The sequence below is a fragment of the Protopterus annectens genome, chromosome 2.part0 (genome assembly GCF_019279795.1).
Source record: "Protopterus annectens isolate FY-2018-M chromosome 2.part0, PAN1.0, whole genome shotgun sequence".
In the NCBI taxonomy this organism is placed as follows: domain Eukaryota; kingdom Metazoa; phylum Chordata; order Ceratodontiformes; family Protopteridae; genus Protopterus; species Protopterus annectens.
The window spans coordinates 233,343,906-233,369,159 of NC_056728.1; the positions used below are offsets into that span (position 1 = coordinate 233,343,906).

The window sequence follows — 25,254 nt, forward strand, 5'->3', positions numbered from 1 at the left end:
GAGAGAGAGTTCGGATTCTGAACGTAGATGGCAATGAATGTGCAATATTATACTAATTAGAGCCTCTTATTCATGTGAGAATCACACAGTGCAGTAGGAACTTGTACAATAAGAAATCATTCAGCTGCTGAAAATTATAGATAAAGTAAACTGTGGCAATATGTAGTAGAATAACCTGTTTAATGTGAAATGATGAATATATGTGCATTGTATGCGTTATTCTCTATTTGAGCCTGATGCATGCAGTTTCATTTAGACTGCCTCTGTGTAGGCTAAATGACAGTAAAGTTTACTTTGTATTTGACTTTGACTTCAGGCCAAAGGAAGGTTTTCCATTTTGTCCACTTCCTGAGTAGTGTTGCACTTTGTATGCTAATCATATTCTTGTGTCCTCAGTACTGAGTGCTTTATTCCCTTGTCATAATGCACCTGAGCATTTCAAAAGTAGTAACCTGACATCCACTTGCCCACCTTTTTAAAGTGCTTATTTCTGTCATGAAATCACAAGTGCTGCCCTTTGTCTTTCTCCTGTGTTTTACTAAACTTTTACTTTAAGCTTTTGGATAAGTTAAAATGTTGATCTTTGTAGTCTGTGTAATAATCATGCATTTTTATTTAAACAAAGCACAGCTATACCCAAAAACAGAGGAGTTAGAAACTTCACCTACCACCAGAGTTAGCTTGTTGACTGATAGCTTTATTTGGCCATTTGAACATGTATTCAAAGTACCCCCCCCCCCTTCATACTGAGGAAATTATTTAATACTGATCTTAGCACCTAGGGCTGGTCCTCCACCTCACACTAATCTTACGTGTGTGGACATGAGTAATTATCTCTCTTTTATGTGGGGGGGTCTTTATTTCATTATGTTACCTGCTTCAAGGCATCTCATTTACAGCTCCATTTGCATTTTTCTCAGTTCAGGCTGCATTTAGGTCATCTGGTCACAGACTGAGTTGCTTTGCTGCATGCTGTGCAATCGGCCACTACCAAGCTCTTTGTTCATTGAGCTGAATTGTAGCTGCACCCAGTTGGGTCTGTGATGTCATCTTTGACAGGTTTAGAATCCTCTGAGTCTTTTATTAGTTGTGACATTGACATTTATTTGTACTTGACACAGCTCATTTTTGACTGTTTCATAACTATTATTTTGAAAAGAAAAATAAGATAAACTTTTTGCAAGATATACTGATATATATTTGCTCAGTGGCTTCAAGAGTGCATGAACTTTTTTTGCTAACAAAATTGAAGCAGCTGTACAGGTTCAGTTCAAAATATCCACGTCTTTGCAAACCAATTAAAATATGACCAGTGGGCATATATTTTTACTTGCTGCCAGCAGTGTATATATATATATATATATATATATATATATATGGTTACAAACTGAAAATCCTTACGGCTCGCACCGGACGCTATGTGATAGGTAGCCAACACTTGCCACATCCAAATAAGCTTTATTCCTATCAGCTACAGAATACAGGTGTAATCACTGGCTTCCCAGGATCTTATCCACCTTGTTTCCAGACCAGTGCTGCCCTGTCAACAGTAATGGAAAACTTATCCAGGATTATTAACATTATTTTTGCACATAGGGTCATACATGAACACGCAAACACACATGCACAGTTTTCTTTTTATACAACCTATAGTTCTATAACTTGTCATTAACAGTTATAGAACTATAGGTTGTATAAAAAGAAGATTGGTTGATATGATTAGAAAAACTCATAGGTGAATCTACCCATATACCGAGGTCCTTAAATGAGTCTACAGTTTCAATTGCTGTGTGCTGTATTAAATATTCACCTTTCAATTTATGTCTCCCAAATCTCATATGCTTTGTTTTTGATGTATTTATCAGCATATTATTTTTGGGGAAATTCAAGGAGTTTTAAGTCCTGCAGATAACATGCACATTTGAGAAGGCAGTTTCATTCTTTAAGTGCACTGTTATAGTTTCACTGAAAGGAAATTTATATATTTAGTATTGTTCACATTTTACTTGCTGCAAGATTTACTGGAAATGTTTAATGCAGTCTTTTATGAAAATATAATCACACTAACTCAGCGTAATGCAGCTTTTTTATGTTTTTCTGAGACATTTGCAGCCTTCACTCAGCCTTTCCATTTCCACACGGAAAATAATTGCATTTGTTGTCTTAATACCACATCTGCACATTGTAAGTTACCTGTTAAAAGTGTAGGTGCTAAATGTTTTTTTCCCCTGATGTATGAAAAGTTTGCTTACTAAGTAGGCAGGATGAACTGACATTCTCAGGGTCTTTTTTTGCAGAATATGATGTCATGGTATATGCTAGCATAGGGAGTGTGTGTCCCTGTGTCAGGGAGTTTAGGAGGTTCACAGAAAATTGTGCTGAATCAGAATGGAAGAGAGGATGAATCTAATTATCTCATAGACCAACTGATATAGAAAGAATGCATTTATTTTTTTCCCAGTATTCTAACAAGGGAAATGATGGATGCAGTTAATTTTATCCAGATAAATTATTACTCAAGACATGAGCCAATGGTGTCTGCTGGATAGCTCTCAGTTTTTCCAGCAGTCTGCAAATGGTTCTGGTGTTCTTTTGATCAGGTCAGTAGCATAGCTACGTTAGGTCAAGATGAGCAACTACCCCAAGTGCAAACTATTGATGGAGCACAATTGGATGATCCCGATCTCTTTTTAATGCATACCAGCTTTTAAATGCCGGTATTGTATTTGTGGTCAGACCTGAGCATTTTTTATCCCAGCCGTAGTCTAAACTGTAGTAGATGCTTGCTGTATTACAAAAAACAGTTTGCTACAGTTCAAAGCATTTTTTGTAAGTAAAACCTGAGTGCTGTAGCACTCCATGTAGCGTATAAACTGTACCAAGCAATTTGCTACAGTTGAAAAATAAAATTTGAGAACTGTAGCACTCTGTGCATGCTACTTATATTTATTTATTTTGTTAGATAAAGTTATAAATTAGATGAAGGAAGGTGGGGCACCAAGAGGAGTCAGGACTCCTGTCTGATCACAGGCACATTTTTTTCCCCTTCACTTAAGTTGATGTGGTGGGTCACTCATTCATTGAACCAGCACAAGCTGCTCGTTGATCCGACTACACCTCTGGATCAGGTTGTTTTTAATGGATATTCCTATTTAAATTCAAGTTTTTTTAAGTGCTTGTTGACCAAGCATCACCACCACCACAGAATTCCAAAAATACATGTAAATAAGAACATGAAAGTAAATATCTGAATGAAATTTTTGCACACACTGGTTAAAATATGAAAAAGTAAGAGAAACCCAGAATAAGTGCTCAGCTGGGACAAATGTGTAAACCTTATGAAGCAGACACAACTAAATGGACAGTTGAAAACTATAAATCATCAAAGTTAAAGGTTAGCTCACACAAATGTGTTTTGAAGTGCCTTTTAAAACCACATAGCATGGGGAGTTCCTGAGCTATGGTGAGCGAGGTTCCAAAAACCAAGAAGCCTGATAGCACAAGGCACAAATACCAGAGGTCTTTAAATTCACCCATGGAACCTCCGTCTACCTAGTAAAGAAAAGTATATGGGAACACAGGCAGTAAAGACTGTATGGTAAGATTCAAGAAAGGACTTATTGCAAGCTTAGATAAAGTATTAATTGTGGCAGAAGGGAGCAGAATGCTAGAGTGCAGCTGTCATGGTATACTTTGTGCAGTTGACAATACGATTAATTTATTATTCCTGTTTAGTTACAACTGTTTATGGACCCAGGTCACCCATGAGAGCCTCTTTTGCTGACTGTGGAGTTCAGAAGTCAACCACTTAAAAGTGACAAGTTATCAGATTAGACAGTATTATTTTGAAATGGTGATTGTCTTTTAAACTCACAAATAAATATTTTAAACAGATATGACAGTGTAATTCAGAATTCCATCTTAAACATTTTTTGCAGATTTTTTTTTTTTTTTTAATATTTCACTGAAATCTTTCCAGTCGATGTACAGTAATTTGGGTGTGTTTGTTTCAAGTGCTAGTGTGTTTGCATTATGAGTGGTGAAGTCAGTATTAGAAGGATAGCCTAGATTTTTTTTCCATTTTAATTATATGCAGTCTGGTAGTCTGTGTGTTACACAATGAAAAAAAATGTTAAATGATTGTTTATTAGTTACAGTGCTACATTATTTTTATTTTAAACCAGTTTACAAAGTGGTGATGCACCTGAAAAAGGAAATGAACACAGGAGACTTCTTTATGACATTGCGGCACCATCCTGTAGCTCTAAGTCTGTATCGTCAGGTACGAAAAATTATTTGCACTTTAAATATGGCTTAGTATTGATTTACACCTGCCTGGTTAAATAGTTATTTTGTTGTATTTTAGAATGAGGGATGGTGCTCTGAAGTTTACAGTTATTTGTAGTTGCCAATGTGTTTTGTTTAGTTATGCTTTATAAAATCTGTACAAATATGTTTAAGGATTATCTTTTTTAATTTGGACAATATTTTCATCTGTTTGTCAGCTCCAGTGTCATAGAGGAATAAAACCTTGACTATGTCCTAGGAGACCTAAGTTCGATTAACAGACCTGTCAGTCGATGATGATCATGCTTATCCTTTTAGAGAGTGGGGCGATGGTGACTGTATGCTACTGCACAGAAGAGGGGTGGCAATGCTGATGCTCATCTAGGGAGAGGCAGGGATTTGATTCACCATGTGACAATTAGGTGACGGCCTTCATTGTGAGAGTGCGGAAGCATGCATCAGCATGGAGAAGGCATTGTGGGGTTTTGTTGTGATACATATTGCTTGTTCCTCCTCCCAGGGGTAGGATTAGGGCCTTCATAAACACTCTCATCACATAAATGTTGGCAAAGGACACAAGCACTCCCCATGGCTGCCTAAATGACAGCTCCTCTGGACTACTCTCGCAGTCATAGTTCTAGGGACGTCACGCCAAGAGGGAGTAAATGATCTTAAGTTCAGTAGCGGAAGGCTTCATTGTCAGTAGGCCTGTGGAGAAAAAGAACCTAGAAAAAAAACAGTATTTCCACCTATTTAAACATTGACCCTAAGCTCCAGTATCCCATCACTTGCATTCTGTAGCTCTGTTCTTGTACTATGCATTGGATTAAGTGCTTCATCATTTACACTGAGTACAGTAGAGCTAGTCACTGCATTGTTGATATTGATGATCAGATTTTATAAAGTTTGCCCTTAATTTCTGATCATTGTAATTTGACCATCAGCCACCTTAAAGTGTTTACTGTGTTGCTTTGTGTTGCAAGCTCTAACCATTTAGGGAAGTAGAGTTTTGTGAAAAAAAAGGGTTTAACTATGGAAAGTACAATAATATAAAGTCTTTAAAGAGGTAAACCTCATCCCTGAGTAAACTAGAGTGGCATTTCCATTTGTTTGTCAGAAATAGATATTTGTCATGTCTAATTTGAATTTTAAATGAATATAACATTCTGATTCCCCTCCATCTCTCTTCCCCTTTACTCTTTCTCTAACTGTTACTTGGTCGTGTGAATATACAGGTTGTCACTCTACCATACTTACTGGTAGCCCATTTCATGGTTCCACTGTTCTTTCAGGGAAAATATACTTTTACAAATAGAGGGAGTAGTTAATCTCTACAGTCCACTGCATGTGTCCTCTTTACCTCATCATGATGTTTTATGGCCATATGTGTTTCCTATCCCTTATGACCACTAGTGACAAGAGATGCAGTCGTCTAACTTCTGGTGGCACTTTCTTTGTTTTCTAACCCACAGACTCTTCTGGTGGCTTTTCTTGGACTCATTCCAACTGTCGAAATGTTCCTGTCAAAATGTGACCACCATAACAGCATGCAGGACTTGTGGCATGACCAGGGCTTGAAAGAGTAAGACCATTACTGCTTCACTTCTGCAGTGTGTCCCTCTAAGGATGTGCCCCAACATTCTATTTGATGCTGTTGTAATCTTTTCACTGTGCTTCTGACTGTCAATTCATGGTTGTTTCATACAGGCAACATCTTTTCTTGCTCTGCTGCTTTCAACTTCACTTCTCCAGCTACTAAACACCAGCATTGTTGAGACAAGTGCAGAATTCTATAGTACATTGAACATTTGCCATCTTTTTGATCACTTCTTCCTGTCACCAATCCCTTGCTGCTCTGTAGTTTTGTGCTATTTGCAAAAAGATTGATCTGTTCTGTCTGTTCCCCTAAGTATGTCTGAAGAAAATATACTGAAGAACATTAGAGCTTGGACCAATCTTTGTAGGTCATTCTAATAATGTCCCTTATTCATGATAATATGTCTCTATTTTTTTTATTTACTTCTTTCCCATCTAACACGGTTATTTAATTAATCACTTTATTAACCAGGAATTGGAACAACATAACTGAGAAAAGAAAAATCTGCACTACAAAGACTGAAGGCAAATCTTGACTATTACAAATGTATATCAAACTGAGTACCATATAACAGCTGTAGATGCTTTTAGCTCATTGTCGCCTCTGAGCTGTGTAATGTCACACCCCTACAGCCTTTGCATATCAGTAATTCCAGCACATTTTTTTAAAACTCAAAAAGTCCAAAAAAAGCAGTTGCCACCAGTTTGAGTAAGTATTTATTCACCTCTGATGTAAAACCAGCAGATAAAACAGCAGTTAAAACAGCATCTTATTTGCTGTTTTAACTGTTGTTTTTATCTGTTGGTTTTACATCAGAGACGAATAAATTCTTTCTCAAACTGGTGACAACTGCTTTTTTGGACTTTTTGTCATTAGTTGTTTAAGCGGCTGCCTTTGGTGAGGTTTTCCTGTTTTTTGAACTTTATTTTTTAAAACTCAAGTGAAAAAGTGTAAACCAAACAAATGCATATATCTTATTTAAAAGATATAAAGAGCATCCCTACTTAAAATACTGTGAATGATATCCTTAAAAACTGAACAACTGTTTCTTATAACTGACAAGTTTTCACCAAAATGTAAGTGTCTGTTAACAGTATTTTCCAGATTCTTAGCTATATTATCTGTAGGAATCAGGCTACCAGTTAGTGCAAACGGATAAAATAAAATTCCAAAGTGGAGAAACTTAGATTTCTTGACATTAAAATTCATATTATTTAGCTTTGATTATACCTCTGTTTTTTCCAGTTATCTCTACAGCATTTCTTGTTCCCTCATATTAGTGACAGTAGCCCCTGTTTTCTGTAAACATGCTTACCCAAGCTCTAGCTTGTAGATGAAAACCACACACAAAGATTTCAAACAACTTCAGAACAAGCACTTGACCCTTGGGGCTCACCAACAATAAGAGGATCCCCATTTGAAAAATAATGTGTTTTCCAAGCCCTACAACTTTCCCCGTTTAACTAGTTTCCTGTCCGTCTAATAATGCATCCATTAACATTAAATTTGTCCATTGCTGTCATAACCCCCTGTGTGTTGCTGAGTCAAATGTTTTAGGTAGATCAAGGTATACCACATCAACTGGCAACCCCTGATCTGTCTCTTCCCATATTGACTGGCAAAATTTTACCTTATTAAATAAGCAGCAGCATCCTGAAGTAAAGCCATTTTGATATGTATCAAGATCTAATCCCAGCCTTTCAGCCATCTTGTAACACAATACCCACTGAAAACATTTTCCCAAAATGCAAATAAGGCTAATAGGATAATAAATTGCAGGTGATATTAACTTTCCCTGCTTTGGTATTGGTATGATATCAGCTTCCTTCCAAATTAATGGTACAAAACTAGTACTTGATGATTTCTAAAATAAAAATTTAAGGCAAGGAGTTATAGAATTCTTTATCCTTTTAAGCCATCTGGTCCTGACGCTGTATGATGCTTGATAGTACTTAATGCCTCAGAAAGCTCCTTATTAATTAAAATTAGACAGTTATCTAAAACATTAATTTCTTGGTCAACCTCCATATCTCGGTAATATCTAGATAGCTCAGTAAACATTTTAACAAATATGTTTTGTAGTTCTTTAGATCAGAAATCAGAACTTCATTAAATATTTTATGAATATTTGAGCTATTGCCACCAATGTACTTCATCAAAACCTTATACAGAGACTTTTTTATAACCAAACAGATTTAATATTTTCTTCTAAAGCTTCATATCTGTTTTCTTAGGATGTAATTATGTTGAATACTAACTGTAAACTAGCCTCCAAATAATTACCTAAGCCTGAACCCAGATAAATAAACTGATCTGAACTGTCCAGTAAAGGGCATTCTTTCAGCAGCATATCTTTGGGAGTAATAGCTGTTGTCTTTGAGTTATTGATTTAGTATTTCAATAAATTCCCCAAATTTGCCCATTCCCTAATTATTGATGCTGTCTTTTTCTGGATTGGGCAAATATGTGATAGGATTGTGCACCTCAAGTGTTAATGTATGGTGGCGTCTACCTAAAACATACGCCAGCATTTGATTAGTTGCCCAAAGAAAAAAAGGAACACAGCAGAAGCAATCTCATTTTAACCTGAGCTGCTGTCTGTTCTTATAAGGAACTTCACATTTTGATAAATTCCTCTGTGAAATTCATCACCTTTAAGGACCTGAATTCAGTTAGACAGTCAACCCTATCAGATGCCTTTTCATCATGAAAGCTAATTAAGGCACTCTTATTTTGTCTTTTTGCTGCATCATCCAAGGCCATAAATATCTTGATCAGATTATCGGATGTTGTTCTTCCATTTATTTAAACAATTCCATCTCATTATGAAGATGACAGAATGACTGAAGAATGCTGTAGAGATGGTGTAGATACAGAGAGGGTAAGTCTCGCCAGTGGAGTAACTGAATTTAAGGGCATGCTCTGTGCTGGGCTTCAGGTAGATGGAACAGAAAGAGACTGACAGCAGTGTTTTAGAGTAAAGACTTGTGCAACAGCAGCAGTAGCAGGTTCCAATGAAAGACTGCAGAAAGAAAAGGATGTTCAGAGGAGACGGACTGGAGCTGTTGAGAACTGGAGGAAAAGGTTTGTTGTGCAAGTAAAAACCAAGTATGAACAGCAAATACAAACTAGCGAAACTAAGCAACTAAATGAACAAAAACCACTAATGAACAACACTTGGTCTACTTCCAACTAGAGTTTAATGAAGCGTTTTTCATCTTGCTCATTTGCAAGACTTCTTCAGATCAGATCTTCTGAAGAAGTCTTGCAATTGAGCAAGAAGAAAAGCGCTTCATTAAACTCTAGTTGGAAGTAGACCAATGTTGTTCTTTAGTGTTTTTTATGAACAGCAAATAAACAGGTACTGTGTTTTAGACAATGTTGTTATGCCCTTAGTTTAGGATTCAGTTTGTCTGACATTAGAACATAAATACAGATAGGAACTGGACCTTTCTGTGAAGTAACTTTGAAACATTTGCATTAGCAGAAAAAGTTGTTAGTGAATGTGAAAGGTGAAAGAAGTAACATATCTTCTTGGAAGGACTAAATTTATCAAAAGTGGGAAAAAAAGTGTTAAGTACTAAGTCAGCCAAAAGCATTTTTTTCTGCGGGGATGAATCACATTTAATACAGGATTGTACAAAAAGGTGAGGGCAGCGTGGGGAGTTTGGGCATTCTAGAAAAAAAAACTGTAAACCACATTGTAGGAAATGTGGAAGTGAGGAGAATTTTGGTTTGATTGTATACAAATTAATGAAGACAGGCAAAGTGAGGAAAATCAGGGAGAAGAACAAATTTTTATGCAAGAACGGGCGGAAGTGAATGATGAAAAAAGGGTTGGTGGGTACTGGAGGTGAGGTGAGGAAGTATAAGGTAAAAATAAAGAAAAAGATGCACTAAATGAAATCCATAAACTTGTTCTTCTTTCGGCTTTTCCCGGTTAGGGGTCACCACAGCAGAACGCCGGTCCGCTGATTATTGGCAGTTGATTTTTATGGTGCCAGGGTACCAGCCCGATGCCCAACCTTCAACGAAGGCACATCCATTTGCGCATGTCTTTCAAATGCCACTCGACCGCGGGGAGGGAAAATAGGTTTGTGCTATTAGAAACAGATGAGGAAGAAGAGGGAGATAGGAATTCTGAGTTAGTAAAAGTTTCTATTGGAGGGAGGGTGAGAAGGGGAAAAAAGGAGGCCAACAGAAGAACTGGAAAGAAAAAAAAACACAAAACGGGGAAAAGGTTAATATAAGTATAGCATCACTGAATTTGAATGGCATGAAAAGTGATGTTAGAGGACTGATGGTGTTCGAATAGTGTAAAAATGTAGTTGCAGAGTTAATTTAGTTTTCATAAGATGTACACATAAAACGAAAAGGGTGAAATTTGAAATTTATGTGGTAAAGAAAGTGTTCTGAACTATAGAGAGTGATGCATGTTCAGGTATTGCAATATAAATAAATAATGAAGAGATTAAACAGATGTAATGGTGATGGTAGCTGGGAGAGTTCTAGTGTGCAATGTAAGAAAGGCAAAGAGACTAGTAGTAGTGTATGTGTATACAAATGTAATTGAAAGGAAAAAAGTTTTTAGGAAATTCAGAATTATGTGATGGTAAGTATGTCTGTTTTGGTAGTAGGAGACTTTAATTGTGGTTTAAGAAAAGTGAAAGGGAAATCGCATACGATGTAAAAATACTGAGAGAGGTTGTAAATAATGGTAGGTTAAGAAAAGGTAAAGGGAGAGAATATATTTATAACAGACGGGTGCTTAAAACAGAGATTGATTATATTTACAGATAATATGAAAGAAGTAAAAGGAATCAGAGAAGCAATTTTTTTCAGATTATAGGGCTGTATGGATAATAATAGGAGCAAATGAAAATAGTGTTAAAAATACTGACAGGGAAACTAGCAGGACTGGAATGTCTTAAGAAAGAGGACAACTGTAGGAAGATCATATGACACTGAAGCCATTTTATGGTGGTTTGATAAAGTTTAAAAAATATACTTAAAATTAGAGGGAATGAGCAATGAAAGAAGGAAAAGATAATATAAGCAAAAAATAAATTTCTGAAAGAATAGTAGAAAAAGGGGACAGGAAAAAGTATTGAACAAGAGAAGAATTTGGGCCCAGTTCCAAAGACCTTTCTCTCAGTGCAAGAGACCACTTGAGAGCAGGCTGAGAACAGGTATTTTGGAATGTGGTCCATGTAGCAAGCCTGTCTATACATAGAGCCTTACACCGAAGTAAGATACTTACATTGAGTGCAGGTGTTTTGGAATCAAGTCAGACTTACACTGAGAGCAACTCTTTTGGAATTTGGACCATTATGTGGATATATAATAAAGAAAAACATTAAAAAAAAAGACAAAGGTATTAGTTGAAAGGAAGAAAAGAAGTTTGCCATTTTTGAGTAAGAAAGTGAGATGTATTGAAGGATGAAAAAGGGCATTTAAAATATAAACCATAGGTAAATTATGGATATAATTGAAAGGTATATACAGAATATGTATGAAAAAAAAATCTGATTGGTGTATGCAAAATAAACAAGATGAAAAAGGAGGTAGTGGAAGGAATGATACGTGATATGACTAAGGAATTTGATGTTGGGGAAATGTTGAACATTTTAAAAGAATGCGAGGTAGGAGAAAAAATAAGGATAATGAGAGCAACTTATAAAACTTCTTGTGCATCTGTGATGGTGAATGAATGGGAAGGTGAGACAAGGAAGGAGGGGTAAAGCAAGGTTGTCCATTGACCACATGACGGTTTGTGATGGCAATGAATGCAGCTATATAAACATGTAGATCAATGTTACAGGATGGTAGATGGGAAGTTAAGTAAGGGATAAGGTTGCCATTAATATTAACCTGTGCAGATGATTGGTCTTAGTATCTAAGAGCAAACATTGGATGAAAGAGATAATTTAGAGAACAGAACATGTTTTAGGTTCAGTAAGATTGCAGAGTCAAAAAGTAAGGGTTTTGGAGATGTGGTAAGACTAGCTGGAATTTGTTTACCAGAATGAAAGTGAGGGTTAAGTTTGGAAGAGAACAAGTAGTAATAGAACAGCAGTGGAGAGGAAGAGACATTTGAAATAAAAAAATATAAAATCTGACATATTGGTGGAGGGTGTTTCAGTTGTCCATAAGAAAAAGGGGTATGTTAAATACTTATATTTTAGGAAAGGTAGCATATTTAGTTGGTGTGTACATTTTTCCAAGCTGCATGCAAACTGAATTATGAGGTATCCTTTTTGGTTTTCTGTGGGGAACAGGTTAAATACATTCAAAAGAGGGAGAGTTTATAATGTAAAAGAAAAGGGGAGTTTGAATTTATTAAATTTGGTTGCCTTCTTACGATCAGTAAATTTATCTCGTGTATTAAAAAAGTGTCTGAGAAAAGACAATACCAGGAAATATTTATTTGAAAAATATTGAGGTACATGGATTGATGGGGGAAAGAAAAGGAAAAGAGAAACAAAAGGTTTGGAAGAGAAGGAATATTAGTAAAATAAAGACATGGAAAATTGATATAAATGAAGTAGAAATACATACATACATACATATGTACATACAAATATTTCAAGCATGGGCATTAATGTCCTTCTAGCCTGCCAATATACCAAAACAGTTGTTTCCATAGTAAAATATCCAGGCTGTTGTTAAAATACTTTAACCTAGTACTTGTTTTAATTTAATTTGGTAGTCTGTTCCATGCATCAGCTGCTGTCTCAGAGGACCAGTTAGTATACTTCTCATTCCTATAGAATTTTGTACATAGGTTGTCGGATGATTCTGTACGACAACTTTGTGATAACCCTAAACATTCCCAGCGGTAGTCTCTAAATGCTGTATATACCAAAATAAGATCGCCTCTCAAATATCTTGTTTTTTTATAAGGTTTCCATATTGTTATTCCATACTTAAGTTTGGGTCTAGTGTAATTAACAAACAATGACTTCATCATTTCTGATTTCCTAGACTTTATAAATCTTTTTTGTACAACCTATAGTTCTATAACTATCATTAACCAATTGGTTGATATAATTAGGGAAACTCAAAGCTAGATCTATCAGTATACCCAGGCAGTTAAACGAATCTACAGTTTCAATCACTGTGTGTTGTATTAAATACTCACCTTTCATTTTATTTCTCATAACTCTCGTATGTTTAGTTTTTGATGTATTTATCAGCATATTATTCTCCTGTGCCAGAATGGTCAGTTTAGTCAAGATCTTTTGCAGACATGCCCTGTCTGAAATGCATGTAATCAGTGTACCCAATTTCGGGTCATCTGCATACAGACTGTAGAACACCTCAGATGAAAAAGATATGTCTAAAAGATGCAATCTAAACAAATAAGGGCCTAGGACAGAGCGCTGTGGGGCACCCTGACTGTAACCAAGAATTCCACCTGTCCCATTGCTGTATGATGCTTGCCATGTCCCATTTGTAAGCCATGCAGTTATCCATCTTATCAAGAGTAAATCAGTACCTAGTTCTAATTTATTGATCAGTGTTTTTGGTTATGACCCTGTCAGATGCTAGAAAGGAAAGAATGGTATTAAAAAATGAAATCAAACTATTATATTGATCATTGTGGAAAAAAACAGGTGGGTGAGTTTAAGAAAGCAATAAGGAAAAGGGAAGGAAGATGTGAATCTTTTTTTTTTTAAGCAAGTCATTTTCTATCATGTTTTATTATTGGACAAACTGCCTGTGAAAAGTAACATGAAATGTAAAATTATAGAACAAAGAAAATGTAATAGCTGTAATAGTGAAGAGACATTGTGACTTTTTTTGATTTGTAAGAAAAATGAATGTTTTTGGACATTAGTCAAAGATGTTTATAACTGGGCAGTATTTAAAAACATTGATACAGACATGGTGTATAGAAAATGTAAGGTTGGGAGAAAAAAAGAAATTGAAATGGGATACAACTGTATTCTTTGCTGTTTGGTGTTTATGGAAAAGAAAATGTGAAAAATTTGCTGTATAACAAAAGAAAAGATGATAAGGAAGGAAAATGTGATAAATAGAAATAGTTATGGTGGAAAGAATGGGGCATTGAAATGTGTTTTACATGTTTGTAGGAAGACAAAGATATAAAGTGCCTTATTGTGAAGTATAAAGTATGATATAAAATGTGATATAAAATATAAATGTAATGAATGGGTAAATAATGAAAGAAAGATGGAAAAGTATTTATATAATTAAGCAACCTCTACTCTTTGGAATTGTTAGAAGTTGCTGGAGGGCTTATACAGCAGAGGAAGGGGTGTAAGCTAAACAGCAGCAGTATGAAGGAAGAAAGACCTGTGGAGAGTTTGGAGGTGGAAAATGAGAATTTGGAGAACATTTTGTTTGATATAGAGCTTCAGAATGTAAACAAAGATTCCTTTGTGGTGGCTGTGCAAATGACCAGTGTTTAAGTGTCTCCATGGAGAAGGAAGTGAGTGAGTCTGTTGAAGTGGTGCTGATAACAGAACTGGCATCTGGAAGGCTTGCAGAAAATGTTCTTTTAAAAATAATCATGCAGGATTCATGGGGTGAGATGGCAACTAACTTTTCAGAAGTGCTGAAGATGTTAAGGTGGAAAAGGAACCAGATGATGATTATGTGGCAGCAGCAGCAGTTGCAACCTGTGAAGCAGTGACAGAAAGTAAAAGAGGCAAGCAGCCACAAACTCTGAAGGTGCCTGGTTTTGTGGTTGCAGCCAATGCAGTAAATAAAGCATATGCAGCAGTGACAGCAGGCAAAAAGGAGGACAGCAGCAAACTGCAAGTAAACTGTTTATAAAAAGAAGAGAAGACCAAGTGTAAGACTAAGAACAAACAAACAATACTATAATAGACAGATACTATGTATGGGACAATTTGGTAATTGTTCTGGGTTTTAAAGCTCAAGAAATATGGCCTTTTATGCATACTGGGACACAGACTTTTTGTGACTTAACATTTGAAACTGATAGACTGATGATGTAGTTCCTGTAACTGTGTAACAAAATGACATTTGTCCATGGAACAACTATTTCTGGTAGTAAATTTAAATATGTTACTTTGCAGTTTAGAACTGATGAACTGGAAGAAGTCAATGTTAAAAATGCATGCAGGGTCTGTGTGAAACTGTTGATAATATTGTGAAAGTTAGATAAGAGAAACTTAAATTAGATAAGAGAAACTTATGAGTAGAGGGTGGAGAATGGAAGATGTTTTGAAATGTGAAAAGAAAATTGGTAAAATACTTGCCAAGTGTTATTTTTGTGGCTGGTTACAGAGGCACATTGAGATACTGGCCAGCCTAAACCATGTTTCTTTTGTGGGGACTTTCCTAATTTTATTAATAAGGTGCAATGTAACCAGTCTGGGGAGAAAATACAATACAGCAAGAAGGTGTTTGCCTGAATGCAGGTTATATAAAAAAGGGACACTTTTGGATGTATTGTCAAGAGCAAACAGTAAATAATGAAAAAAAGGGGAAATGAAGAAAATGTACACAAGGAAGGATAAGAAGATGGTGTGGGAGAGGGTGAACTAGGTGAAGAAGAAATTGCAGAAGAAAACATATGGAGGGGAAAATGAAGGGAGAGAGTGCATACAGGAAGAGAGGTCAAGAGAATGGATATTAATATTATTATATTTTTTTGAAGTTCTAGCCGGTGAAAATCTGATTTTGAAGATCAAAGATTATTTGTACATAAGCCTAGGAAAACATATCCAGTTGGATAAAGAGTAAAAATATAAAACAAAAATTTAAAATAATTTAAAAATGTTGTCTGTTTCGGCTTTTCCCGGTTAGGGGTCGCCACAGTGGAACTCTGGTCTGCTAATGGTTGGCAGTAGATTTTTACGTGCCGAGTTGCCAGCCCTGACGCACAACCTTCAACGAAGGTGCTTAAAATATTTCCCCTAAACATAAAAAGAAAGAAAAGCAGCACTTTCTGAGTACTTTCAGAAAGTGTGATCAGTATTATTAACATTGTGAGAAGGCTGGGGATACTGGAATGCTGTGCTAACTATGATGAAGATGTTTTTCTGTTAGAGGATGTAAGATTCCTGACTAGTGATGAAAAACTGCAAGCAGACAAATTGTAGGGTAGAAATATGATGTGGAAATGTGGAACTTAGGAAGTGACTGTTGTTCTGGGGTGACTGTGTTGTGTAAAAAACATTGAAAATACTAGATATAATGTTGATAAGGATGGAAATGTTAATTGTTGTGGATTATAGAATTGCAGCTTTATATGTATCTGTATGTGTATAATGTATAATATATATATATATATATATATATATATATATATATATATATATATATATAAATAGCAATGAAAGAGAGAATATGTTTCATCAAATGTTAAGACTGTGTGGGGGTTAACATGAAAATTATAATTGCAGGGAACTTTAATTGTGATTTTAAGGGGAAAATGTACAGAGAGAGAGAAAAGATGTCAGAAAATACAGGTGATAAAATGTGGTAGATTAGCTGTGTGGAACAAAAGTCAGTGCACTTATTGAAGGGGGCATCTGGTAAAACAAAATAATCTATTTCAAATCCCAAAGGTTTGGGGGGTAGCAGATGGTAGTTCAGTTTTAATTTTTTTTTACCATTTAACAATATGAATGGAGTTGATAGAAGAAAGGGGATACATTAAAACAGGTAAGGAATAAAAGGAATAAATGAGAAATTATGGGATGAAATTGGAAAGTGGGAACTATTGCAGTTATGGAACAGTCATATAACCATAATGGACTTCTATAAAAACTGGCCTGTATGGTGGATTGAATTTAAAAAGAAGCATTAACAAGTATTTTTTCAATGGCAGGATGATGTGAGAAAGGAAGTATGGGCAAATGTATAGAAATGTATTAGAGATTTAGTGAATAATGCGAGAGTGTTATAAAATGGAAAAATAAATATATAAAAGAAATCAAGAAAAAATAAAGCTTTAGGCAGAGATATTATTTACAAGGGAGAAGTGAGGAGGTGTCTGCATTTGGGTGAAATAGTAAAGGGAGGATATTAGTATAATGAGGAAAATGTAAAAGGAGAGGTAAAAAGAACATGAGCAAGTTGTTAGTATTGCAGTACAGCATATAGAAAATATGTATAGAAGTAAAATGAAGGAAGGAGAGAATGGAAAGGAAAAATTTCAAGAACGAGTGAAGGAGGAATTTGAAAAAGAAGTTGCTATTAGTGAACTGGATGAAGTACTTAGCAAGGTAAAAGTTGATTATTAGGCCCAGATGGTATAGGATATGGAATGCACAAGAAATTAATGGATTGGCAAAGAGAATATTTTGTAAATGTACTGAATGTATGCTTGAAGAAATGGGTTATTTATGAACAGTTATGTAGTAGGATATTAACATTTATGTAGAGGAAAGATGAGTAGAATGAAATAAAAAAACTGAAGACCCATCACACTACATAACAGAGATTTTAACATTTTTGTGATAAAAATACAGAGGAGAATGGAAGAAAGGATGAGGGATATTATGGAAAAAAGTATATAAGGTATTAAAAGAGAATGGATGTAAAGAATAGTTATTGGTTGTGAGAGTAATTGTGGATGATATAAGTAAAAGTGAGGCTGTGAAATTTGTGATAGGTGATATTAGCAAGGCATTTGATACAGTAGACCCCATGATGCTTTATAGGATGTTATGGAGAATTATGGAATAGGTAACAGAATTAGGAGCATATGTATGTCAGCATCTCAAAATAATAGAATAAAATTATTAGTGAATTGGAGGGTGAGTAAAGAAATATGCATGAAGTGTGGTTATAAGACAAAGATGTCTCATGAATGGAACATTGCGTTGATTGGTAATGAATGTGATAGCGAGTGAAGTAGCTTATACGATCAAGATGTTTGGTATGTGATGCAGAAGGAGGTGGTGATTCCAGTAGTTTTGATATATGCAGACAATATAGTTATAGTTGCTAAAAGCAAATGTGGATGAGGGAAGTGTAGCTTTGTCTGAGTGGGTGTTTAACGGAAATGCGAATGACCTTGAATGAAGATAAAAGTAAGGTTTTGGGTGATATAGTGAAAACTGGGATGTGTATTTTTCAGTGAATTAAGCATCTTTGCTAGGGATAAAATCTGGTAAAATAATGTAATTATGATGCAATAGGAGGGTTTAATCAAATAAATATGTTTTCTGTGGAGGATGTGTAGCTTAGCAGTCAGGAGAGATGTTTATCTGGTGAATTCTGTATTAATGGGAAAAATAGCATATATGCCAAAAGTTATATGATCCCAGAAAAAAAAATGAAAAGTCAGTTGTGCATCTGGTATTTTCTTTCATATGAAGTTCAAGATTAAACCCAGTGAAAATATTTGTGTTGTATATGAGTAAAGATGAAGGGGGTTTGGGTTTCTAAATCCAGTTGTTTATTCTCCTTCTGTAACCTTGTATAGAGTATTGAAGTTGGGGAAAGGAAGAGAATGATAAATTAATAATGAGAACATTTAAATGTAAGTACAAAAATGTATGTTAGCTGATGAGAATAAAAAAATAGAAAACAGATATGTACATTAAAAATTATTCAAGCAAAAAATACTAACAGGAAAATAAAAAAGTGTTATAGAGAAAGTTAGAAGGATGTGATATAATAATGTCATGGAACAATATTACTAGTAAATCCATAGGATTAAAGTCATGTAAGGAAAAGGTGCTGTAGCAAGACAGTAGTAGTGTCAGGATTTTCTATGGAGACCAGTAATAAATATGTTACCAGTACAGGGGAATATGCCACGTAAAAAGAAAGCTGAAAGAGTGTGTTAATTTTGTGGGGAGGAAGAGACAACAGAGCATGTTTGCTTTTGAAATGTAAAACAGTGATAAAACTCTGGAAAACATTGTGTAAAGAAACATTTCTGAGAATATTAATGGCATAAACAGTATAGGTATGAATATGATTATGTATCCCATAAGAACAAAACGAAAGAATATGTGAGAAGAGTAGATGAGAATTTATTTTACGTAATATGGGTTATTTGAAATGAAAGACTGAATGAAATTTTGTTTATTGGGGAATGGATTTTGCCAGATGTATTGCAAAAAATTAGATTATTGTTGAAGAAGTGGGAGTCAATTATGGAAAACTAACAATGAGGATGAAATAAGAAAAATGAGAAATAGTGAAAAAAAAGCAATTTGTATACATGTACCTCTAAATATGTAGATTTTGTACATGTATAAATATGTAAATAATGTTTATTTTTATGTTATGTTAATTAAGGGTCCCCTGCTCTTTTCAATAGATGCCAAAGGTTATTTTACTTCCACGTGAGCTGTCACCAGCTCAGGTAGATGGGACCTCAGTATAACATCTCTTTTGAAGTATAACACATTCAGGAATATGCAGTACCATCTCCCCTTCTGCTGCATAACTGTGTCAGCAATCCAGCTACCTGGATAGATAGAACCCACAACCTTCTGTACTAAAGGTGATTGTGCTACCTGCTATATGTTGTCCTGTTCCATTCACTTTAATATTTGCATCCATCCACTTAGCAGTCAAAAATTGCTGATAGTTAAAATTTTTATGAACTTGAGCTGTAAAAGACTACTTGTGTTAGTATTTAAAACGTCTATAGATGTTTGACCACATAAAGGCTTTCCCAGGGAATGATGTGGCAAACATCGTAACCAATATTGAGCCCAATCACACCGCAAGCGATCAAATAAGCTCTGTAGTACCCAGGAGAAAACTAAGTTATGTCTGTCTTGTTGAACCTCATTAAGAATTGTTCAGTCAGTGGATATTTTGTTTTTCTGCTCTTCTCCACTTCAAACACTGCTTTTTACTTGCCACCATTATTTTTAACCCCGAAACATTGAGAATGGTTCTCACAGCAAGAGGTTCACCGGTTTGATTCTCGGCTGGGGTGCCTTCTGTGTGGAGTTTGCATGTTCTCCCTGTGTTTGCGTGGGTTTCCTCCGGGTACTCCGGTTTCCTCCCACATTCTAAAGACATGCATCTGGAGAATTTCTCCCCGGGCCTCCGCTGAAAACAGGCTCTGTGGAACCTAGTCGGACTTTCCCGGTCAACAAATGATAAATAAATAATAAATAAATAAAAATCCTTGTGATCTCAGTTTCTCTATTCCGTGCTGTTAACTTCTCAGTGAAATCACTGACTCTACCTCTTTAGGGTCTTTCCTCCCTTTTTTCAGTTTCTTATTGTTTTACTTTCCTTTTTGCTTTCTACATTGTGATGAGTGTGGCAGGACCACCTGGAAGATGTATCATCATTTGAGCTGGAAATGGTAATGTAACTCTGCTTGCAGCAACAGAATTTCAGCTGAAATACTGCATGCTTTCGATGAGTCTCAGACAAGTAAAATACATCGCAGAAGATTCTTGAGTCTCCTGTCGTGAGCATGTTACCAGTAGACCAGAAAACACCAGTGATTTTCTTTTTCAGCCTAAATTACTCAGATCTGGTCAGTACTTGTGTTTGGAACTGGGAGTATAACTTTTGAGGCAGAAGTCTTCTGTGTATTCTCTCTTTTTCACAACTTCAAGGTTTAATCCATTCCGTTCAACTAGTTTTTGCATTCATATACTCCTACACCTACATAAATCTTCATCTTCATCTTTCGGCTTTTCCCGGTTAGGGGTCGCCACAGCGGATCACCTGTCCGCTCATGATTGGCAGTGGAGTTTTACGGTGTCGAGTTGCCAGCCTGGCACCCAACCTTCCACTGAAGGCACATACATGCACAAACTCACACCTAGGGCCGGTTTGGAGTGTCCAATCCACCTACATCATGTCTTTGGGATGTGGGAGGAAACCGGAGCACCCAGAGGAAACCCACACGACCACAGGGAGGACATGCAGACTCCGCACAGAAGGCACCCCAGCCGAGGATCAAACTGGAGAACCTCTTGCTGTGAGGTGACAATGCTAACCACTGCACCACCGTGGCCGCCCTCTTACACCTACATAAATATCCTTGTGAATCACAAATACTTTCCATTTCCTCTTTTGCTTTACTTCTGTTAAATCCATGCAAACCTCAACTGCTGCCATTCTATTTAAAAAAAAAAAAAAAGTCTTAATTCCTGTATCCACCTCATCGAAATGATCAGACTGCTGAAAGAAGGGATTTCCACTTCTCTAACTTTATTCCACTCTTACAGTCCATTAATGCATTGTTGAGTTTTGTATTTCAGGCATAATCTGCATAAACATTCATCCTTTTCATGATGCTGCTCTCTCGTATTGCTTCTTGTCAAATTTTCAAGTTGCTGTGTTTGCTTTGTCAAAGCTGTATCAACCTGTGGGAGCTTCTTCAAGGAATAGTGGCACCTTTCCATTCTGTTATGGCATCAACACCACCAAAATTTCACACAACTACATTATTTACTTAACCCTGCTGTATTACTGACTTACTGACTTTGGGATATCACTATCACAACAAAAACATTATTTTTATATCCTGAGAAAGAGAAGCAGTGCACCATCTCTTTCACAGTTGCCACTCCCCTTATCAGAAGTCCTCTGTTTATTTTTCATTTTTAGCAGAGCGAACTGGACTACTGAGGCCCTTTTCTTCGGTCATGACATAGTTACAGGAATCAAAACCAGTTTAAAAAAAAAAAAAAACGTAGGCCAGAAGGGTATTAATTACAAATTATAAAAATGACACCATAATTAAAAAAAACAGGAACTGAATGTGATGTGAGCTATAAGATAAAAGGAGACAAAGACAAAATATGCAAAAAAAAAAAAAAAAAAAAAAAAAGTAGCACAAAGATATGGGTAACATAATTTAGGAAAGTGTGTCTCAACAGGTAACACACTCACCACTGGTGCTGGAAGATTAGAAAGCTGTGGGTTGTGTTCCCGCATGGGGTACTTAGTTAATTTCCCAATACTGACACTGCAGTTCAGAATAAGGGGATGCTGCACTCCTGAGTATGCCATCCTTCAGATGGTAAACTGAGGTCCCGTTTGCCTATGCTGCAGTTAGCTCAGGTGGATGTAAAAGCTCCTATGGCAGGTTTTGAAAAAAAAAAAAAAAAAGAGCAAGGGGAATTCCCCTAATCAGTATAAATACCACCTCTGGTCTCCTCTGAAATGAGTACCGTGGCCTAATGGGACTAACATGGTCAACAAAGAGCACATACGTAAATAAATTAAAAAATAAAGTAGGAAACTGGGTTGAAAAAAACAGGAAGGTGTACTGCGGAGCAGGAGGAATAGAGGTAGGTCATTGTTGTCTTAGGTGAAGATACAAAAGGAGTAGCAGTACAGACCACCACATTTTACTAGAGAAATCTAGACAGTACATGCAAGAGAAATCAGTAATTTGAAAATGATATAGGAGAAGCAAAAGGCTAGTTAAAACGGTGCAGAGCTTTGGATCCAATGCTGTTTTTTTCTGTCCGCCTCAACCTGTGGGCAATCGAATCCATAGCCGGCACTCCTCACCTCAGAAGTTCCACCTTCTCTCCCATAATGCTGTGCCTGCTTAAATCTTCATAAATCTCTTTTGTCGCTCTTCAGTGTCAGACACGTTCTACTAAGCTCGTGTCAGCAAAGTGACAGTTGCTTATTTTGCTTAATTTGTTTTAATAGTTTGCCTACTTTTCCAAAACATGTTATAAAACGGTTAATATTTAGCTAGTTTGCTGGTGAGAAGGAGTTTTCCTTCTTTTCTTCAGCTCTGTCATTGTATTTATGACTGTGTGAGCTCTACTCCAGCCTGACATTTTTGTCTTTTTCTATTTTTAGGGTTAATTCCTTCAGTGCTGCTATCCTTGTATGGTGAAAGCAAATGTTTTATTCCCTTAAACAAAAAAATTCTGCTAGTGTTGTTGAGGTTTGTGGATTCAGTGTAAACCTTAGATATTTTTTGGGTGATATTGTCTCTGGTATTTTTTTCTTTTGTGTGTGCTGTGCTTCTTGTCTGCTTTGGATAAGATTTCAGGATTGCAGAAGTGCTTGTGGTGTTTTCACAAGGTTGCCCATTCAGGATACCCAGAACCATTGTGTTTATTGTTTAGGGGTTGCACATTTAATGTCTGACTGCTAAACCTGCATTTCATAAGGGGCCAGGGCCCTGGTTGACCATAGGGCTAAGCATGGTTATGAAGGGCATGCTCCCTCCTCTTCTGTCATGTCTTCTAATGTTTCTCCTTCTCCCTCTACTTTTAAGAAGTCTGTGGAGGTGAAGAAAGAAGAGGATAAGGAAAGGGAGAGAGAGAGAGGAAGGAGAAAGAGAAAGAAAAAGCAAAGTCCAGAGAAAAAGAGAAGGTCAGAAAGTGACCTATTGAGTCTACTATTGAAGGACAGACTAAGCCCAAGGCCTTCAACCTCCTCTGCTTCTGTTTTGTATATGTTACCCTTAGGCATTGATCATTACGTTTGTTGGCTCCAGCACTGAAGTCACACACATCACAGATCTTCAGAGTTGGACATTCCAAGTCCATATCTGGATTCTGGTTGGCTCCAACCCCCGGTCATTACACTAGATCTAGAGTTCTCCCTGGAGTCTTTCCTGTCTTGGGTCTGGGCTTCTCCTTTCAGGACCCAAGAAGTTGAGCAGGCTTTGCACCAACCATCGGTAAGCTGTCCTCCACTGGTTCTTCCAGGTCTGTAAGGTCCACCCAGATTATTAAAGAAACAGATCAGAAAAAGTCCATGTGAACATTTTTAAAGGTCCAGATGGTCTTGGGGGACCATTTTCTCTCTTCCTTTGCTCCAAGGCTAGAGAAGAAGATACCCCTTTTGCCCAGTTATTAGTCACTTCTTCTCTGGTCCATCGTTTGACACTGATGATCGTAGATCCAACACCCACCATTGTAGTCCCTTTGTCAGTGCCTGCAGTTAAGCTAACCTCTGCACCAACCACTGCCTTGGTGATTTCAACTCCAGTACCATTGGAGCAGTCTGTATCCTTGAGCCATATAGCCAGGACCAGTGTTCAGGGTTGACTCTGAGGTTGTTGGAGCCATTCTGGCCCCTTGTTGCATCAGCCCTGGACTGCTCTGCTGTTGTCTGAAAGTCAGACCGGCTAGATTGGCAGCTGGAGCAGGCATCTCTCCTAGGCCCATGGATCGAGAAGGGTCCTTTCCCAGCTGACTAATCTCAGGTTTGGCATTAAACATTGTGGAGAGGATTTTGTCTTGCTGGGAGATGGGACCTTCACACCCCATGTTGGATCCATCTTGCTGTTCCCCACTAAAAGGTTTTGGGTAGCCTTAGGCCTGAGGCTTCACTGTTGCTTCCTTGCCCTCCCAGCTGCTTCCTCAGAGGGGGTACACAGGAAGAGTCAATGTAACAAGAAACAATTGGCATCTCCTGAGGAATCCCTTGACTGAAGATTCTGATCTTGATGATGGGGAAGGGTCCCCCGAATCCCCCCATGATGATGCCTTCTTTGGTAACCTCCTTGAATTGATGAGGGGGTTGGATTGCCAAAGCTCATTTCCCTGAGGAGTTGATTTTCCTCAAAGCCTTTGGTGCCTTCACTCTTCAGTCTGCACTCACTTGTCGACCTTGTTTTCAGGAGGCCATGGAGAGTATCCAGTATGGTGGAACCAATACTGTGCAAACTAGATAAAGTTTTAGTGCCATTGAAAGATAGGTCCTTTTGGAGTAAGTGCCCTGTAGTTAATGCTGTTATGGTTGCTGCAGCCACAAAGAAAGAATTCTCTGAAGATAATGTTTTGCCCCCCCCCCCCAAAACTGAGAGTCATGAGTGTCTAACCACTTTGTGAAAGTGCACATATGCTTCAGCCACCTTTGCCATCCATGTGCTGAAATATATGGCACACTTAACTAGGCTTCGGAGAGATTTAATAACTGAAGTTACTAAGTTGATGGCTTTGCATTCCTCATGAGGCCTTGGAGGGTCACTCTGTTATCAGTTTTGAACATTTTCATGTGCCTCATTTCAAACGCAGTTGATGGTACAACTCACTGAGCAGGCACCAGCACTGCCTACCGCTGTCATGCTTCAATATACATGTGTGAATTTTGCAGAGTGCTTCAAGGTATTCTTCCTTAATGCCCCTTTTGATTGTCCACTTTATTTGGACCAAAAGTTAAGGACACACTCACCAGAAACAAACAGGATGGCAAGACATTGTCTGCTGTGGAAGTTCACTTAGCCATCCCACAAAGGAATATCCCAATAAACCAGAGGAGAGGAACACAGCTGTTCTTTCACAAGTTGCAACATTTTTCTCAGGTTGCCCCAGGTGAAGGTGTACCCCAGAACAGAGATGGGAACCTTAATAGGGGCATTGGGTGGTCCACAACATCAGAGCTTCTGTAGCAAGCTCTTCCAATGCTCTTGAATCCTTGTCAAACTGGTATGCTCTGGAGGTAGTCAAGGGCAC

General features: G+C 37.0%; 1 protein-coding gene across 1 annotated transcript in view; it reads left to right on the top strand.

Moving 5' to 3' along the window:
• The window catches only part of VPS16 (VPS16 core subunit of CORVET and HOPS complexes), a 1,917,946-nt gene that overhangs the window by 1,681,372 nt on the left and 211,320 nt on the right, over positions 1–25,254 (top strand). The window contains exon 18 of the mRNA XM_044060689.1: positions 4,185–4,282. Coding sequence (XP_043916624.1) covers positions 4,185–4,282 — 98 coding nt within the window. The remainder of the gene's footprint in view (positions 1–4,184; positions 4,283–25,254) is intronic.